The sequence below is a fragment of the Brassica napus genome, chromosome A6 (genome assembly GCF_020379485.1).
Source record: "Brassica napus cultivar Da-Ae chromosome A6, Da-Ae, whole genome shotgun sequence".
Lineage (NCBI taxonomy): Eukaryota > Viridiplantae > Streptophyta > Magnoliopsida > Brassicales > Brassicaceae > Brassica > Brassica napus.
The window spans coordinates 22,198,251-22,217,764 of record NC_063439.1 but is presented as its reverse complement, the minus strand read 5'-3'; the positions used below and the strand labels follow the sequence as shown (position 1 = coordinate 22,217,764).

Sequence of the window (19,514 nt, the reverse complement as noted above, 5' to 3'; positions counted from 1 at the left end):
AGGGTTGATTTTTTTCCCTTCAATTCCTAAATTCTTAAAATTTTAGTATTTTACTTTTGCTGAGACGAGATTGTAGTTGAACAGCTGTACAATTCCTTTCTTTCACTAGTCTTGAACCGTAGATAGTTTGATTCCTGATAATGTAAGTGGTATCCATACGAATTATGCAACCGTATGGTCTCAAACATCTCTGGTCATTGTACATTTGTTATACTATATACCACATGTTGAACAAACCGATGGACATTTGTTCATTGTTGTTTATTAATCTTTCACTTCAAGTTCAATTCGAATATACTTAATCATGAGGTGTGTGTGTGACTGTAGAGTCATCCACTTGTATTTTCTGAATTCACCACTCCGTGTTAAAAGTTTATGGTAATAGCAAAGTCAAATCTAAATACAAGCCAAGTGGATTTTTTTGGACATTTTCTATTATTTCTTTTACCTGATGAAGTTTTTCTTTCTTTCCATAGAGCATGCATCCCCTCCTACATGAGAGATGAGGAACCGTTTTAGGTATAAAAATGAATTTAGCAGTTCCATGTCAAGATAAAGAGGAGAGTTTAAAATCTGAGTGTACCGCATCTAGCTAGCCTCGGTTGCTTAGCATGTCAAGGATGGTGTAAGCAGCTTTCTGGAACTGTTCTTTCTCTTCCTCGAGAACTCTTTTCTTCTCCATTGCATAATCCTTTGATTTCTCAATCTCGTCCTTTATTCCAACAGAGTTTTGATCGATCTCGCTGCATAGTTTTAATTCCAACGAAGAGAAAAAGAGGTAATGAATAAGAGCAGTCAGCAGTATCCACTAGTTAGGTAATATACTTACTTAACCAACTTGAGCATATTCTCCATCCCCATCTGAACTTGCTGTGACATTTCTGCCAAATTGAAATGCATCAGGGGACCATTGATTGAGAAAACATGTACTCGTCAGTCTACTAATGCTATTTGTATAAAGCCAACGGGACACAAAGCCTCTATACACATTGTTCAAAACGAAACGTAGAAAATATTAACCTGTAATCTCGGTCCCAGCACTGATCTAATCCATGAATAAAATAACATTGACCACGGCGATAGTATCACACCTACACTACAGTTATTTTCATCTACGAGAGAAGCAACTAACAATGGCGGTTTCTAATAAACATCTCAGCACCAGAAGAAACGCGAATTCGAATTTAGATCAAGCGATAATGCACAAACTGGTTCAAATACCAAATCGTATAGCATTTCATTCGATTTTGACAACGAATTGTATTAGTTTTTGCGATGAGGGAGTATGAATACGGAACTACTGATTCCTATGGCAGTCTCCAAATGTTGCTTAAGAATGAAAAGAATATCTGGAAAATGGAGGAAACAAACCGAATACGAGAGATGCCAGATCCGATTCAGCTTGCTGAGGAACCAGCTCCGCACCACTCTGCGCCGGTGATTCCGCCATTATCGCTGTTAGAGAGATATTTCGAAGACGAGTGTGAGTGTATTTGTGACTTTGCTGTGAGGGTGCCGATTTGTTTGAAGACGAGTGTGAGTGTTTTGGGCTTGGCCCATTTTAAAAACTCCGGAGCTATGCGACAAATTTGAAATTTTGAATAATTAAAAATTTTTGAACATTTGGATTGTAATTAGTTTGCGTATTTACACACAAAAAACAAAGGGTCCAAAACATGAAGCTTATCTCTATGATCTAGACACGTCACACGTATCAACTTTTTCTGAATATTTTGTGTCATTAAGCATACAAATCACGTAAACATTATAAAACTTTTAGAAATTAAACGAGTTGAAATTTAATGGTATAATTAAGTAGAATTATATAGTTTGGGTGGTTTTAGATGGATTTTTTTATATTTTGTAATTTAATGATGAGGTTAGTAGTTTGGTGGGGACAAGAGGTGATCATGTGATATGTGCGGTCAAATGGTTGCCACCGTTCGTTCTTATTAATGAACCTGAAAAAGGCTTAACAAACAAGAATCATATAATAAAAAAAATTATGTAAAGTTAAAAATAAACACACACATGCAAAATCTATTAAAGGAGACAAGTCCTACACTTCGTCCTATAGATTTGCAGCTTGCTGTCTCAAACAAATTCCCTCTGGCTCTAAACAATCTCGTTTCAACACATGCCCTTTTCTAGTCTCTACAATAGATCGATCAGTTCACACCGGTGGCTGCGAGGAAGAGCCGGCCTGTTAAGCACTCGGAGACGGCTGCGGCGCTGGTGGAAGAGACGGCGCCGATGGCGGAGAAAACGGTGATATCTGAGGTGGAGGAGGAGAAAGATGGCCTGGACAAACACACGAAGAAGTGACAGGACTACACTTGTAGGAGTCACAATCCACAGGCTTCGACAAAAACACCTTACACTCGGTCGTCGACCTCTGCACTTTCACATCCTTGAGACAGTTCATCGTGCTATTATAAGTCTCTAGATAACGACACGTTGGTGGTTCTCCAGTGAAGTAGTTAGACCCGTATATGAATTCTCTAAGATTCTTAAGCAAACAGATCTCCTCCGGTATTACACCGGAGAACATGTTACGCTCTACGTTTAACACCTCTAGACTCTCCATCTGACCCATTGACTCCGGCAACTCTCCGACAAGAGAGTTGTAACTAATATCCAATACGGTGACGTTTTGAAGCAGCCCCATGTCATTGGGTAGACATGACTGTAAACCGTTATCCATCAGGATGATCTCGTTCAGAGTCTTACCCATCTTGCTGAAACTCGTCGGTATACATCCGTCAAACCGGTTTGACGCCAAAACTAGAACCGATACCGGGGAACTCCCCATGTTAACCGGGATTTTACTAGTGAACCGGTTACTATTCAGAAACAAAGCGTCAAGGTCTTTTTCGAATAGAGATTCTGGTAATCCCCCTTCAAATTCGTTGTACCGGAGATCAAGGTACTTTAGTTTCGGTAAACCGATAACCAATTCCGGGAATTTACCAGCGAACCGGTTATTGCTGAGATCAAGCTCGAAAAGGAGACTCAGCTGCGAAAACCCGAGTGGGAGGGTCCCACAGAACCGGTTCGAGTTGACGTGAAACAGAGCAATGTCTGTGAGGAGACCAAGCTCTTCCGGAAGATGACCGGCGATATCTCCATGGTTCAGATCGACGCCGGAGACAGTTTTGTTGATGGAAGGGTCGTCGAGGGATTCAGAGCATACCACTCCGTTGTAGTCGCACACACGGGGTCCGAACCAGTTTAACGTTAGATTCCACGGGTCAGAGATCATGGTCCGCTTCCACGCTTGTAACGCCACGTAAGCTCTCTCGAGCCGTACGTTTTCGAAGACGAAGTATGGAGGTATCGTTATTGGGTCGTCTCGGACGTAAAGAAGTTGCCGGGACCCACTATAAGAAGCGGTTGCGACGGGCGATATGTAAAATAAGATGATGGTCGCGGCGAACGATAATAGGGTCGGTTGAAAGATCCTCATCACAGTGTAATGGTGTTTAGTTTTGTTAATTCACTCTTCTTCTTCTGCTTCCTCTTCTTTCGTTATTTTTCTGTTTTGTTTTAGTTGTTGATTTAAGTCTGTGAAAGAGAAAGATTAGCAGTGAATGCTACAGGTTCTTATTATTAGATGTGAGAGTGGAGTAAAACATTATATGCATCGCTATTTTTAGATGTTTGATTAGTCATTAGTAGATTGTCAAATCTTTTTCCTATTACATCGTTGGCGTTGACCCAGATGTCCGAAGGCTGTATTGTTTTTTTAATGAGAACATAAAAAACGGTATATTGTCTTTCATTATTATTCTGTTAGTGTAATGATCAATAACTAAATAAAAAGATTTTTAAATTAATCCTATTATTTGGAATTGACTTGGCAAATGTGAAATGAAAATCATACCACTAGTTTAGCGTCCAAGTAACCCAAGTTTAACGAAAGCCGAGTTAAAAATACACATATAGTATGTGATGATGCTAGTTTTTAGGGATTAAACTCAGGGGTTTGTTTATCGTTAAGGTACTGGCTACCGCTTACTTTTTTTTTTTTTACTGTCATCCTTGATATAAAAATCCGTGGAAATGTCTAGTTAACCTTTTTTTTTTCTTTTGCTAAAAAAATGTCTAGTTAACCTTGATATTACTTTTTGCTGACTCGAACTTATATAGGACTCTAGGGTACTTGATTAATTTTAATAAGAAAATTGTAATATTTATATGTGATGATTGAGCTTAACATAGTTGTGTGTCTGTGACTTAACGTAAATTTAGGTTATAATTATTAGTTAATCAGAATTGACATGGTTATCTTATCTATGACATTGATACGTAATACTCCTACATGTCAATGAAATTGAAAAAACGAAGAGCAAGTGCTTTGGAAAGTGTTCAAGAAAATACCAAAACAGCAAACTCGTAAACAAGGAAGAAAATATGAATTCATTTGATTTGACTCTAGTGCTTAAATTTCGAGTGATGTCGTAATGTAAATTGGTACAGAACTACAGATAATCATAGCATGATCTGATAAAATATCATTTAATTAATTATTAATTTAGTTTCTTAATTTGGATAAATGGTTTAACTCCGTCGATGTCTTGGTATATTAGAGACTGGTTTAAAGTGAACCGTCGAGAGAGTGTATATATTAACGGTTTTCCATCTATTCTATTAAAAAGGAAACAGTTTTAATCTATACTATTAAAAGGAAAGCATTCTTAAAAAAATTTACTTATTCAAAGTTGTTTAGACCTATTAGTTAGACTAACACCATATAATTCAGCCTATTTTTAAGCCAAAGTAATATTCCATACATCAACTCATAATTTACTTAATGCACAAAAAGAAATATTGTAACTAATAATGATATTTTACCTAAAGATTTTATTATTATTTTTTCAATACAAAAAATAACTTAAGGAAATAGTCATAACAAACGGATTAATATTAATGTACATATTTTTGGACCCAACATATAGATTATCGAACATATGATGCATACCTTTGTATTACAAACTTAACAATGTTCATTGCACTTTTTAAGTGATATGTTATTCATGTATTTCTTGACTCTTTTTATGAAATGTTATCACAAATTTAATATCTGAAATTGAAAACTATATCAATACTAAAAATAATTGGTTTTATAATAATGTAAATTGATAATTGTAACTATGATATAAATATATGCGAGGAAAATTTATTTTTAATTTAAAATTGATAGCTTGTGTGTTAATGACAATGTTTTGAAAACCGAATAGGACACTGATTCAAACATTGCACCTGGGTCAATGGTCAGACCGGTTTAATCCGTTTAACCGCTTAATTTTAATTAATTTTAAATTAAGTCACTATATATATGTAAGTATAACTATAAATTAATTTAGATATAAAATTATATCAATGTTATATTTTAAAACTGATATAAAAAATAAAATTAAAAATTTAAATATTAAAACTAATTTATTTATATATGTAGCAGAAAACAATATTAAATTTTGATGAAATCTTATTAAAATTTGCAATTTTTTTATTTTTTAACTTGAATTTGCGAAAACTGGATTTAATATTGAACTAGGTCCGATTTAACTCAAATTCGGTTTTTAGCACAACTCAGAACCAGTTAGAAGAGCGAGTCAGGATCCAACTGGTTCGATCGTACAGTCCGATCAGATTTTCAAAACATTGGTTAATACAGTTCAATAATTAAAATATATTTTTAATAATGAATATCTTTACTACTAAAAACATACATATCATCTCTAAATCTATTTCAAACAAATCTCACATTATAAAAAATAATGAATAATAAAAACATTAAAAGTCAATAGTTATAATGTGAAACAAAAAATATTATACTAGATTTAAAATTTATTAAAGATTAAAAACTTCAAATCCGCGCTTCTTAAGCGCGGATCAAAATCTAGTAAATCTACTTATAAAGGTTGTTTGGACCATTTCCTTTTATTATGTTTTGGCCTAATCCTATTTATTATAACAAACCTTATCAACTTAGAGGACATCAGCGTTTATTATAACAGCATGTGAGTTTATTTATCGGACCTATAAAGAATATTTTTAGAATATGCCATCGTATGGTCCTGGACAAATCTTTATATTTAACTAAATGAGACTATTATCTTACCGAAAAACACCATCGTATATCTTATATAAGCAATAATATAGCTTTATAATAACTATAGATTAAATCCCTTTTATATATTTGCTTTTATATTTTTATATTTTGATAGTTAATATATATATATATATATATATATATATATATATATATATATATATATATATAGTTGTGTGAAATAATCTTTCCAATACCAACATATATATTTACACTTCATAATTCCTACACTATTAAACAAACAAACATCATTTTTAAAAACATTTCAACCAAATTTCAAAAACGCAGATGCTTGATCACATCAATATAAATCATGATGACTCTAATCTTAAAAAATTTATATGAACACAAAATAAAAATCAATTTAAACTTTTATTTTTACCGAAAAAATCCGCGCTAAGCGCGGATCAAAATCTAGTATTCTCTTTTTATTCAAACACAGATACGACGAGTCAGCCAGTTATTAATAGACACGTCACCATTCCGGAGAAAATATCAGAGAGGACGAGAATGACTATTGGAGAAATAACCGGGTCAGGGATAAAGTTAATAACGTCACCAAACAGACCCTACCATGATGCGACCTTCAAGTAAACGCTTCTTCTTTACAATAAAAGTCCATTATTGAGAGTTTCGATCGTCTCTCGATCTTCTTCAACGCCTTCGATTGCTTTCTTCTTCTGGTAAGCTCGTTTTCTCTCTCGTCTCTGCTTCACCGTTGACGTGATCGCAACGATGACGCTCCTGTTCGTGTTCGCTTCTGTTTTATTTGTGAATCAGTTTCTCTAGATCATATAATTTCTGAAGAAAATTTCAATATCTGTGTATGTAGTCTCGCGATCTATGTTCATGTAACAGCAATACATAGCGTTTGATTCGAGAATCGTTTCCAGGAAGCCATGTGTAGTATCTATGCCTTTAGATTGATTTTGACCTAGAACGTTGCGATGAACAAGCGAAGCTTTATCATATTATCAGAGATTTGTTTTATATCGGTTACGATTATCTCTTTGTGGATCAATCAATGTATGGAAACGAAACGAATCATTCTGATTCGGATTTGTTCTTCTGATTGGGATCGTTTTTTAGTTTACTATATGATTGGATTAATCAGTTTGATCTCTTCTTTGTTTCAGTACAACACGTAGCGATGAAGCCAGGAGGATCAGCATTGAATCCCCACGCAGCAGCTTACGTACCACTCTCCAAAAGAGAGGGTGCTTCTGCTTCTGCAAAGCCTGCTGCTGCTTCCACACATCACGTGCAGTACCAACCCTACGGAGCATATGGTTATGGAGACCAAGGTTCTCAAATGTACATGCCAAAGACAACATACTCCTCTGATAAGCAGTTGAGGGATGAGGATTTGGAGATGGACATGGAAATTGAGTACCTTTCAGCCACGTTCTTTGATTTGTCACATGAGTCTATCAGTGATGTCTACTTGGCCAACAATGGTGATCTTGATGCAACTATCGAAATGCTGAATCAGCTCGAGGTAATTCATTCACTACTCACCTTGCATCATCCCTGCAATAGCTTTGTAATAATGAGACCTTTTGGTGTTGCATTCCTCCAGATTTACAGTACTGAAGCGCAAGAATACCTTCCAGACACACTGGACATTGGCGATGTACCTGAAACCATCACGCCTTCAACTTCCTCAGCTCCAGAACAAAAGAAAGTGAGTAATGAAGCAAGCGCATCATCAACATCCTCGGGTACCCTCAAAGCTCCTGTGTCTTCCTCCTGATTTGATGAGTCCTTAAATGTGGAGTATTATAAATTTCTTGCAATGGATATGATATCATATGAAGCTTGATGGTTATCTTAGGAGAGATCTCTTTCTATGTTTTCCTCATCCTCCCCTGCTTTGTTTCCTGGGGAGAGAGAGTACAAAAATGTATAGCTATTTTTTTTTTTGGAATATTACAAGTTTGGGTGTTGAGAATTGGGATTGTTCTTATGGTGGACAAAAGCTATGAATCAATTAGCCTTTCTACTCTTTTGCCCATTTATGAGTCTTTACTATCCTCTTTTGCTGCTCAATACTACAGACTCATGAAGTGATATAGTATGTTGGCTTCGCTACATTCATTTTTGTTTCGTATTCTAATATTTATCAATGTAAACGATTATATCCATTAATCATTTGAGTAAACCTGAAACGTTTGTTGATACTGTCAATGTTATATAGTATGTTTAAGTTCAAAGGATGGAATCTAAACACAAATTCTAGCTATTTGCCTGTGGGTATGTAATATATAGTTAATAAACGTACGTGCAGCTAGCTACATTTGCGGTCCTATGGTCTCTCTCTGGGTACTATTATCAGAATCATCTAAACACGTCCGTCCTTGAAAAAATAAAGTTGTGAGAAAGTGGAGGAAAATAGATTCCGTGAATTTCTCTGCATGTCTGTTTAGACCTGCTTATAATATGATCCATAGCAATTAAGATCATCTGTGATCTTTTGTTTTTCCTCTTTCTACAGAGGATTCTACTTCTTGTTCTAGTTAGTTATACGCATTTGTTCATCATCTATTGGTGATAATTGAAGATCTGATTGTTTTTTCTTGGTTGGTTTGTTCTATATAGGAAGATCAAATACAAAGTTTAAATAGAATATACAAAAACATGGGTTTGGATTATTACAACATATTGAAAGTGAACAGAAATGCAACGGAGGATGATCTGAAGAAATCTTACAGAAGGTTGGCAATGAAATGGCATCCTGACAAAAACCCCAACACCAAACTGGAAGCTGAAGCCAAATTCAAACAGATCTCCGAGGCTTATGATGTAAAGTTGTTTCATGAGATCCAATCCTTTGGCTAATAATGAGTTTCTTGAGATACAAGTAAAATGTAACCAAAACATCCTGCGTTTTCATTCCTTTGATCCTTTATTTTATGTTTCAGGTACTGAGTGATCCCCAGAAGCGAGCTATATATGATCAATACGGGGAAGAAGGATTAAGCGATAGGCCACCTCCAGGGAGCACTGGAAACAACGGAAGAGCCGGTGGTTATAACCCGAGAAATGCAGAAGACATATTTGCTGAGTTCTTTGGAAGCAGCCCCTTTGATTTCGGATCAGCTGGAAGGTCCATGAGGTTTCAATCCGACGGAGGAGGAATGTTTGGAGGAAGAACGTACACCGACGGCACTGTGCCTAAGAAACCTCCACCTGTTGAGAGCAAACTCCCTTGTACCCTTGAAGAGCTCTACTCTGGATCAACTAGGAAAATGAAGATCTCTAGATCCCTTATTGACACCAACGGGTAATACACTTACAAGATCCCTTCTCCGTAGTTTCAAGTTTATCAATGCTATTTCTTTGAACAGGAGACAAGGGCAAGAGACAGAGGTTCTGACGATTGATGTGAAACCGGGATGGAAGAAAGGGACCAAGATCAAGTTTCCTGACAAAGGAAACGAGACGGTGAATCAGTTACCTGCTGATTTGGTGTTTGTGATCGACGAGAAGCCTCACGATTTGTTTAAAAGAGATGGGAATGATCTCATCACGAGTACACGAGTGACGCTTGCAGAAGCTATAGGTGGGACAACCGTGAGTATCAACACGCTTGATGGACGTAACGTACCCGTTGGTGTCACTGACATCATCAGTCCTGGCCATGAGCATGTGGTTCCAGGGGAAGGGATGCCAGTAGCTAAAGAACCAAGAAACAAAGGTGATCTAAAGATCAAGTTCGATGTTGAGTTTCCCACAAGATTGACTACTGACCAGAAGTCCGCACTCAAGCGGGTCTTAGTAGGTTGAACAAGCCTCGAGGTTTTGAAAATCTGTACAAATCTTTGATTGTTTCAGAAGCTTATTATAAAAAGATTCCGTTATTGTCATTCTATTACAAAGCTACATTACAAGACGAGAGTGAAGTCAATACATGACCTAAACAAAAACACAAACTAATATTACAAAGAGGAACAAACGCATTCACACAAATCAAAATCCTCTGTTCCTACGTGCACTGTACTGTTGTTGTTGTTGCTGTTGCCTAGATGCGTTTTGATTGGCCCTCCATCCATCTGATGGTATTGCACCATGTCCTTGTGGTCTGGCCATGGCTCTGCTATGAAATGGAGGACCAGGAGCAGGAGGTGGTGGAGGTTGAATCTGGTGGCCTTGCGGTTGCCATTCAGGAATATCGTCATCGTCATCGTCTTGACCATTCCATGGTTGTTTACCTGCTGAGTTTCCGTACTTGAGTATGAGCTCCCTTACTTGATTCAAAGACCGAGATTGAGGCGCTGCTGGCCTGGGAGAAGAAGTAACCGGTGGTGCAGCGGAGGGATTGAAGTTAAACTCTGGTAAGTCATCATCGTCGTCTTTGGCAGCTGCTGGGCCAAATCCAGGTGGCAAGTCTTCATCATCATCACCATCTTCACAACCATGATTCCCCATAGTAACAGCAACAACAGGAGGCTGATGATGATTCTTTACATTCAGACTAGTACTAGACTTTTTGTTTTCTAGAGCCAACACAGAGCTCTTGGTGCTAGCAGCAACAACAGGAGGCTGATGATTCTTTAAAGAAGAATGCTGACGTTTGGATCCTGGCTTATGACGTGAGGCAGGAGACGAGACTGCACGCCTCCAGACAACAAGGCCGATCAAACCGATGCTGTCTGAAGATTTGGCCTCATCGAGGTGGTCCTTGGAGATGACTTTGCTCAGTAAGTCCAGAGTTTCTCCACGTGAAGGGCAGAGGTAAAGCTCTACGCCTGAAGTAGGCTCTGCGTAACCAACCCTCTGGTCAGCAACGTATGACTTGGCAACCTGACACAAAAGAGCAAAGACCAAACAATAATAAATGTCTTGACCAGAATTAGATATATAATTTTAGAAAATAATAGTAATAAGAATTATTATTACCTCAAAAAGGCTGTCACGCTGGCTCTGAGAGATGCCATCCTTACAAACCACGTTTATTACCTGCAAAATCCAAACAAATAGAACCGGTTCAGGATTCAATTATATACATTGTTTGCTAAAAATGCATGTAATAACACTTTTTTCCTTCACAAGAGTTTCTATTTTGGGTCATGATCTACATGTACTTTATGGACCATGTTTTGTGGTCTTGTCACTTTCTGGAAAAGATTATTGGTAACGATTCTATATCCTAAGTTGTTAATGCCACCGAACAATACATCCACAAGTGATTTAATATCCAAAATTTCTTGAATCTGTTTAATACAAAACTTTCAGATTCAATCCACTGTTGATTCTCTCTGGTCAATAAGGGCTCGTTGTCTTGTCTCACACATGTAGACCAACCGTGAGCTTTTGCTTTCTGGAAGGCCCTATTATTGTGTCTGCATTGAGAAATAATGACTTGCAATATTGAGATAGAGATTTTGTGGGTCTTTGAATGAATCCTCTCGTAGTAGTAGTAGTAGAAGTAACAAACAAGAGAGACTGAATCTAATGCTACAATGATAATGCAAGTAGTAAACTTTGAATACCATTAAGACACGGCTTCTAGACAATGGAAGCTCTTGTACAAACTTCCCAAACGCGCTCAGTCTCACTCTCCCCTTTACCTCCACCATCGTTGGCCACTCGCTTGTCTTTGCTTTCTCACCACTGCACCCACCAAATCCAGTCAGACATATAATGTTCAATAAAACCTATAATATCCTATTCTCAATTCAAGCCTACACTTAGATTCATTCATATTACTGGCACTACAAATCCCAATTCAATCATGTGCAAATTTTCAGAAATGCTAACAAGTAAAGCTAAGGTAAATTAGGAGAGACTTGCCTCTTGAAAATTCCGGTGACTGAGACAACTGAAGAGGCACTAAGCTGCAGTATACCCTCCCATATATGTTCTTCTTTAGTGCTAGCAACCAAAGGTGCTTCTTCCTCTGGCTTAGAGACATCAACACCGAGTTTGACACCCGGATCCGGTTTTGGGGAAGTTACAATAGCCTTTTGGAGTTCTGTTTTAGGAGAAACACTCTCACAAGCTTCCTTTGGAGATCTCGAAGGAGACTTTAGATTTGACACAGCTCCTGAGTCAGATGCAGCCACTTCCTCCTTTACAGCATTCCCATGTTGTGGGCTTCTAAATGGAGGTTCTGTGTTCAGAGACTCCATGAACTCGTCAAGCGATACAATTGGAGCAAGGAAACCCACATCCTTCATCTCATCATCCATCGACAAACCTTGCATTGGATCAGTCTCCTCCTCCGTCATGTCTCCCTTGTCAGAACTTGCCTTCTGCTCATCTGAGTCGTTTTTATTTAAACTGGACTTGGCTTTGGCTCGAGGTCTACTACGTGAGGTGATCCCAGCAGAGACATCCACCATCTCACTCTCAACAGGATCAACCTCCACCTGGAACTCGCCTTTATGCGTTTTCCTCACAAGACGACTCACATCAATGTCTGCATCCCTCAGGACAACCATCTCAGCCATCTCTTCTGCTTTCGCTTGTCTCCACTGAGAAAGCTCCTTAGAAGCAAGCTCCTCAGCCGTCATGGAACACAACCGCTCAGGAGAGATCTTCCCAGACATGACACTTTCTCTTAGCTCAGGGTTGTTCTTATCTTTCAAATTGAATAAGAGAGACCTTCCCTTCTCTTTGTACTTCTTGTTAACGCCTCCAAAGCGCTTAAACAGTTCCAACTCTATTTTAGACGCCAAGACGTTTGGATCCTCGTTCTCCTTTCTCTCCTCAAGATCTGAAACAGGTTCTAAAACCCATGAGAGGCCGTTACCCTGTAGAAGCTCATCGCTGGAGAAATAACTACCGCTAAAAGGACCATCATCACTGGGGAAAACATCATCATATTGAGTTTTCTGCACATCAGATTGGTTAACATAATTCATCTCTGTGTCGTTGGAACTCTGTTGCTGCAACATTCTTCCGTTGACATCATCTGCTGGAACACTGACATCACAAGCTGAGGAAGGTTCATTACTTTCAGGTACTGGAGCACTTGTTTCATCAGTTTCTGAAGTCTTTTTCCCTTTGGGAGATTCCTCATGGTCATGAACCAAAGCCAAGGCAGCTGCTAATGACTCCTTCATTTTCGATCTCAAAGACTCGTTTCCTTCGTTTGTTGACCCTTGTGATGGGCCTGGTTGCTTCTTGTTCATCACTTGCTTCCTCTGGGAAGCTGGTTCCGTTTGTTTCACTTTCTTGGCGGGCGCTTGTGGATGTTCAGTCTTGGGAGAGAGAGTAGCGGATGGCATATGAGCCGGCTCTGAATAAAATTGTTCTAGCCATGGTCTGTGATGCACTGATTCTACTCGCTTGTTTGGTTTCTCGGATGCAGACTCTGGTGGTAACTTCCGCTTCCCTGTCAGTTGAAATGACCTTGGACTGCGACAAGCAGCTAATGATCTATCGATAGAATATCCACGCGGAACGAGAGGTTGCAAACGAGTCTGCAATGACTGAGAATCAGCCAAACTAGAAGGTTGAGAAGAGATTCCCTCTGGCTCAAATGCGGATGACATAGGGCCAGAGATAGACGTTTCCACTTTCGACTGAGAATCAGCCAGAACAGAAGGTTGAGATGAGACGCCCTCTGGCTCAAAAGCAAATGACATAGGACCAGAGACAGATGTTTCCACTTTCGACTGAGAATCAGCAAGAACACAAGGCTGAGAAGAGCTACCCTCTGGCTCAGATGTGAATGACAAAGGACCAGAGACAGATGATTCCACTTTCGGCTGAGAATCAGCCAGAACAGAAGGTTGAAAACAGACGTCCTCTGGACCGGAGACAGATGTTTCCACTTTCGGAAAGTCCACCCCGTTGCCACACGGTGAAGCGACAGGCTCTTCTTCTTTAATGTCTGAAACTCTCATATCCTGAACAGGAAGATCGTTGGATCCTATCTCAACCAAGTTCGGATCTTTAAAAGTATCTGGATCCTCCGCTTTCAGAGTCTCCTCCATGTTGGTAGAGACTTGCTCAGCTCCCATATCACCAGACATGATAAAACCACAGCTGCTTACTACAACATTCACTTCAACAGCTGTTTTGACAAGCAAAAGTAATATAAAGATTCAGACATTTCTAAAGTTATATACTTTCCCAGTAAATCCGATCCAATCCTAAGAACTCATATATCAATTGTCTCAAACTAGAAACTTCAACCTAAGAAAAAATCTAAACCGAATCAAACCACTGGATCTAGAAAACACTAAACATACATAGCGACCATACCTTATAACAAGGTAGATATACAGTTCCACTGCAAATCAATCGGAGCAGATAGACGCAAAAGTGAGAAGCAAACCCTAAGGTTTCTTCTGGATAGAGTTTCAGCTGTTTCGGTGACAAAACGAAGGAGGAGAGAAAAAAAAAAAAGACAAGAGTTCGTGTCTTCTAGAGACACAAGACACATGTCATGTGGGATGTAATACACATACGAGGCCCAAAATTAAGCCCAAAACATATATGGGCCTTAGCTACTTAGGATTCCTTCTTAATGAAATCCAACGGTTGTAGTCACGTGTGAGCGTCTTATCAAACGGACGCTATAATTGCATGAGACATGTCGTTTTTCTTTTTCTTTTTTTTTTTAATTAACTGCATGAGACATGTCGTTATTGGACAAACACAAAACTGCTGTTTTTTTTTTTCCGATAAGAATAAAATCCTGTCCTAAAATTAAAATTTTGCAATTAATTATTTTTCCTGCAATTTGAGAAAGGTCATACGTTTGAGATCATAACTTTCTCCTCGATTCAAACTGTTTTCTTCTTCAATTTGCTCTCTAAATTCAGAATTTCTCCCCTTCCTCTTATATAATCTCTCTCTTAATGTCCATGGATACAAGAATCATGAGATTGAGATTTGATGAGAAAGCAGGTAATGATTAGGGTTTCCATGTAAAATTGGGGATTACAAAAAGTGGCAACCTTTCTTACGTTTCGGATCTAAACCCACATTCCACGGAGATCTCTCTCTCTCTTTAGGGCTCTTATGTGGATTTGAGCTTTCTTCACCTCTCTTCTGCTTTCTTGTGTGTGTGTGTGTGTGTGTGTTTGGAGGAAAGAATGTACAAGATATTCCTGAGGAAGAGTAAGCCTTCAAAACCCGACTCATCAGAAGATCTCTCTCCTTCCAGCTCGGATCCGGTTCAGATACCCGGGCCCAATGGTGTGGTCTCTCCCCCCGTTCGTTCCAACTCAGGGAAGCGTATGTCCTCCGCCGTCTTCCCAGCGAGCGTTGTTTCTGGAATAGAGCCTTTGCTTCCCTTCAAAGACGTACCAAACTCCGAGAAACTGAACCTCTTCGTCAGTAAAGTCAGCCTCTGCTGCGTCGCGTTTGATTTCTCCGACCCGAACAAAAACTCTATCGAGAAGCTTGTGAAGAGACAGACTCTCCTGGAGCTTCTTGACTTTGTAGCTTCTGGTTCAGTTAGGTTCACCGAGCCGGCTATTCTCGCAATGTGTAGAATGTGCGCTGTGAATCTCTTTAGGGTCTTCCCTCCGAGTTACCGGTCTAATGGCGGTGAAAACGATGATGATGAGCCTGTGTTCGACCCTGCCTGGCCTCATCTGCAGATCGTCTACGATCTCCTGCTCAAGTTCATCACCTCTCCTTGTCTAGATGCCAAGATTGCGAAGAAGTATCTTGACAATGCCTTCGTTGTGAGGCTGCTTGACTTGTTTGATTCAGAGGATCCTAGAGAGCGAGAGTGTTTGAAGACGATCTTGCATCGTGTCTACGGGAAGTTCATGGTTCACAGGCCGTTTATCCGGAGGGCGATGAGCAATATCTTCCACCGGTTTGTGTTTGAGACGGAGAAGCATTGCGGGATCGCCGAGCTTCTGGAGTTTTTGGGGAGTATAGTGAGTGGATTCGCGTTGCCTTTGAAAGAGGAGCACAAGATCTTCTTGTGGAGAGTGTTGATTCCGCTCCACAAGCCTAAGTCTCTTGGGAACTACTTCCAGCAGCTGTCTTTCTGTATTACTCAGTTTATAGATAAGGAGCCAAAGCTGGGGAGTGTTGTGATCAAAGGTTTGTTGAAGTTCTGGCCTATCACTAACAGCCAGAAGGAAGTGATGTTTCTTGGGGAGGTTGAGGAGATTGTTGAGGCGATGAGCGTGGTGGAGTTTGAAAAAGTGATGGTGCCGTTGTTCTTGCGGATTGCTTGCTGTGTCAACAGCTGCCACTTTCAGGTTAGGTTTCTTAATCTCTCTCAAGTCTTGAAAGACAATATAAGGTTTTAAAGTTGAACCGTTTCATGTGATTCAGGTTTCTGAAAGAGCGTTGTTCTTGTGGAACAACGATCAGATTGTGGATTTGATTGCGCACAACAGGCAAGCCATCTTACCGATCATGTTCACTGCCTTGGAGAAGAATGCTGAGAACCACTGGAACCAATCTGTGCTGAACCTGACCCTAAATGTGAGGAAAATGTTCTGCGAAATGGACGAGACTCTCTTCATGTCTTGCCACGCACGCTTTCGAGAGGACGAAGCAGAGCAAAGCTCTGCAGCGGAGAAGAGGAAAGAAACATGGGAGAGGCTAGAGAAGGCAGCAAGTGTGAAGCCTATAACTGGAAAGACGGCTGTTCTAGTAACTCCTTTAGCAACCTCCATTGCCTGCTAAATTCTCAGCAGCAACATCAGAAGAAGATGATGAAGTAGTTGTTGTCCTTTGTAATATTATATAGTTAGTTGTGTGTCTGTGTGGGGTTTATGTTAAATCTATTGCTTCCTTTAAAAAGCTTGGAAGCAATGAAACATATATATATCAAACTCTTTGTATTCAATTTTAAGTTTACATTGTTCATCTCAAAGCACTCTTACCTCACAAAACTTCATAGGCTAAGGTCATGCAAATAGAACGCATTCCCACGGTATGTGATGGTCTTTTCTTCAGCTCCAAGGCACCACAAATGTCTTTGCAGGTCAAGAGTCTCTTTCATTCCTGCTGTTTCCCGCATAAACTCAAACATCCCTAAAGCTCTATCTAACTGCTTAACCCCTCTCCGAACCATTTTCTCATCCGCTGAGGTCAAGATCCTCCCCATGCTCAAGCAAAATAACTCCCTCTTCTCCTCCTTGTAGAACCCTCCGCAGAGATCAACTTCTATGTCACGCACACGGCCGTAGAGGAAATACACGAGGAGAGTGAACAAACACGGCGAAGGACTTCCCAGCATCTTCGAAAGCTTTCTATGCACGAGGTGCTCTTGATGTCTAACCTCCCTGAATCCAATAGTGTTGTCCAGAAACACGTCTTTGATCTGTAGAAGCCCTTCTTTCATCGACAAAAGCTTCTCCAGATGGTAAAAGTCATGCTCGAGGAGGTACCTTCTCAGATCATTCACAATGTCGAGAACATCTTCCCACTTCGCAGAAGCATTCGCCTTTGCGTAACGAGCTGGCACAGGCCGCATCCATGAAGTCGAGTTCTCGGCTTTGTAAGAAACCGATGACTCGGATAAGAACTTGAGGCAAGACAAAATCACTTGCTGACCTAACTTCACGCCTTGTGTCTTCTTCTCCTCGCTATGTTCAAGTAACCAATCAACTTCTTCCTTGAGATTATTCAGTACATCTTCAAGAGCACCTCTCCAGATACGATGCTGAGTCACCTGCGAACACACGGTGCACCTCACCAGCTTCCTCTGCTGCGCAGAGATGTCAAGAAAGTTGCAAACTTTGGTCAGTGAATTCACCACCAACGGCTCTCTTTCGCTTTCAGTACCAAAAAGTAACCGCCCTCTTCCTTGTTGCTTGTGCTTCTGCTGAAGTGAAGGAGACCCAACGAAGATTCTAGCTAGAGACTTGAAAGCTTACATCTTTTGTTTGATAGCGTCATCATAGACGATTACGCCGTTGATGTCCTCTAGCTTCCCATCGACTAAATCAATGTCTTTTAACGCACGTGTTAGTTTTGTCAGAACTGAGAGTTTGTTTCTGTACCATTCATAAGGAAGTGCTTCTTCTTGGGAACCAACAGAAGAATGAAACAGGGCATTGACTGAACGGGAGAAGCAACCCCTGAATACAGAGTTTAGATGCCTTGTTATGTAATGTACATTACCCAACATTTGGAAGCGACTTCTCTCTTGGGAATTTCAACGAACAGCTTGAATGCAACTCTTGACCCGAAGAAACATAGGGTCTTTGATTCATCTACGTGTATGATTCTCTGCCAAAGAAATCAAATTTGGTATGAAAGTGCATCTGTATCGTGAAAAGAAGTGAAATGCGATTTGGAAGAAGAGAAGGGAAGCTAAGCTTCTGATGACGAGTGAAGCTGTGAGAGAGGAGATGAGAGATGGAAGTGCTGTTTATGTTTGGATCATAAATGGGCCTGAAGAAATAAGAATTTTAAAAAGGCCTAAGAGCCTTAATCATCAATTCGACATATTCACAAAAAATCTTTTTTTTTTTTTTTTTTGCTAAAACATGTAAATATCATTTAAATGAAATTGTTTGGTTTACAAAAGCAAATTAAAAAAGCTGCATCACCTTGGCAAAAAGAATAAAAAAACAAGATGAGGCAAATATTAGATCAACACGATTAGGGATGTCAAATGGGCGTGCTGTCCATGGATAATCCATATCCAAATCAATATAGACATGCCCATATTTAACCGTAATTTTGTTTTGTCTAAATGGACGAGGCCCAAATACACCCATACTCAAATGGACAAAACCAGATGGACACTAGACGGCCCAAATTTTAAAAATATCTAGGGTTAATGTATTTGGGGAAAAATCATGTTTTCCGCCAAAATCGTAACATTATATTTTTCCAAATCACGTTTTCTCGCCAAAATCACATTTTCACGTTAAACCTTTAAAACCGTGTTTTTCGTCAAAACCGTAAAATCGAGATTTCCCGCCAAAACCGTAAATCTAGTTTTTCCGCAAAAACCGTAAAATCAAATTTTCAAGTTTTTCCGCCAAAACCGTAAATCGAGTTTTCTCGTCAAAACGTAAATCGAGATTTTCCCGCCAAAACCGTAAATCTAGTTTTCTGTCAAAATCGTAAAATCGAGTTTTCCCGCTAAAACCGTAAAATCTAGTTTTCCCGTCAAAACCGAGTTTTCCCGCTAAAACCGTAAAATCTAGTTTTCTCGCCAAAACCGTAAAATCAAGATTTTCCGCCAAAACCATAAAATCGAGATTTTCCTCCAAAACCGTAAATTGAGATTTCCAGCAAAAACCGTAAATCGAGATTTCCCGCCAAAATCGTATATATGCTTTTGTATTCTACAAAACATAATGAAATATTAAATATGAATTTTTGTATGTTAACACTGATTTTTTAATTGGACTCCGCGGAAAGCTCATTTGGAATAGTCCATTTTGAATCTGGACAATTTGGACTTTGTACAATTTAAACTAAAAAAATAAAGTCTAATAAATTGATTTGCCCA

At 39.3% G+C, this 19,514-nt stretch overlaps 6 protein-coding genes and 1 pseudogene across 9 annotated transcripts; 3 read left to right on the top strand and 4 right to left on the bottom strand.

Annotated features, from left to right (window-relative positions):
• Window positions 1-463: 463 nt before the first annotated feature.
• On the bottom strand, window positions 464-1,515 carry BNAA06G27820D. The gene is made up of 4 exons (XM_013788302.3): window positions 1,372-1,515; window positions 830-881; window positions 584-743; window positions 464-491 (listed from the first exon to the last, which is right to left on the bottom strand). The coding sequence occupies exons 1-3, from the start codon at window positions 1,448-1,450 to the stop codon at window positions 593-595; spliced, it is 282 nt and encodes a 93-aa protein (XP_013643756.2). The 5' UTR covers window positions 1,451-1,515; the 3' UTR covers window positions 464-491; window positions 584-592.
• A 346-nt stretch (window positions 1,516-1,861) lies between these two features.
• Window positions 1,862-3,466, bottom strand: LOC106352112 (leucine-rich repeat extensin-like protein 7). The gene has a single exon (XM_013791790.3). It carries the CDS (start codon window positions 3,464-3,466, stop codon window positions 2,207-2,209), a length of 1,260 nt encoding a protein of 419 aa, XP_013647244.2. The 3' UTR covers window positions 1,862-2,206.
• A 3,176-nt stretch (window positions 3,467-6,642) lies between these two features.
• LOC106348539 (polyadenylate-binding protein-interacting protein 6) lies at window positions 6,643-8,120 on the top strand. 3 transcript variants are annotated; one of them, XM_013788299.3, is made up of 3 exons: window positions 6,643-6,798; window positions 7,252-7,613; window positions 7,695-8,120. In XM_013788299.3, the coding sequence occupies exons 2-3, from the start codon at window positions 7,266-7,268 to the stop codon at window positions 7,866-7,868; spliced, it is 522 nt and encodes a 173-aa protein (XP_013643753.1). In that variant the 5' UTR covers window positions 6,643-6,798; window positions 7,252-7,265; the 3' UTR covers window positions 7,869-8,120. The 3 variants fall into 3 exon arrangements, with proteins under 3 accessions (XP_013643753.1, XP_048591092.1, XP_022543403.1); XM_048735135.1 differs by lacking the exon at window positions 6,643-6,798 and adding an exon at window positions 6,920-6,939; XM_022687682.2 differs by lacking the exon at window positions 6,643-6,798 and adding an exon at window positions 7,048-7,141.
• A 217-nt stretch (window positions 8,121-8,337) lies between these two features.
• On the top strand, window positions 8,338-9,997 carry LOC106352111 (dnaJ homolog subfamily B member 1). Its single transcript, XM_013791789.3, has 3 exons — window positions 8,338-8,917; window positions 9,037-9,398; window positions 9,463-9,997. The coding sequence occupies exons 1-3, from the start codon at window positions 8,753-8,755 to the stop codon at window positions 9,899-9,901; spliced, it is 966 nt and encodes a 321-aa protein (XP_013647243.2). The 5' UTR covers window positions 8,338-8,752; the 3' UTR covers window positions 9,902-9,997.
• On the bottom strand, window positions 9,941-14,511 carry LOC106348538 (SPOC domain-containing protein 1). Of its 2 annotated transcripts, XM_013788297.3 has the most exons (5): window positions 14,330-14,511; window positions 11,909-14,138; window positions 11,608-11,728; window positions 11,015-11,074; window positions 9,941-10,918 (listed from the first exon to the last, which is right to left on the bottom strand). In XM_013788297.3, the coding sequence occupies exons 2-5, from the start codon at window positions 14,095-14,097 to the stop codon at window positions 10,085-10,087; spliced, it is 3,204 nt and encodes a 1,067-aa protein (XP_013643751.2). In that variant the 5' UTR covers window positions 14,098-14,138; window positions 14,330-14,511; the 3' UTR covers window positions 9,941-10,084. The 2 variants fall into 2 exon arrangements, with proteins under 2 accessions (XP_013643751.2, XP_013643752.2); XM_013788298.3 differs by lacking the exons at window positions 9,941-10,918; window positions 11,015-11,074 and adding an exon at window positions 11,230-11,457.
• Window positions 14,512-14,711: 200 nt separating this feature from the next.
• LOC106348536 (serine/threonine protein phosphatase 2A 57 kDa regulatory subunit B' kappa isoform) lies at window positions 14,712-16,916 on the top strand. Its single transcript, XM_013788296.3, has 2 exons — window positions 14,712-16,293; window positions 16,370-16,916. The coding sequence occupies exons 1-2, from the start codon at window positions 15,166-15,168 to the stop codon at window positions 16,724-16,726; spliced, it is 1,485 nt and encodes a 494-aa protein (XP_013643750.2). The 5' UTR covers window positions 14,712-15,165; the 3' UTR covers window positions 16,727-16,916.
• A 21-nt stretch (window positions 16,917-16,937) lies between these two features.
• LOC106348537 lies at window positions 16,938-19,092 on the bottom strand (annotated as a pseudogene).
• Between the last annotated feature and the right edge of the window lie 422 nt (window positions 19,093-19,514).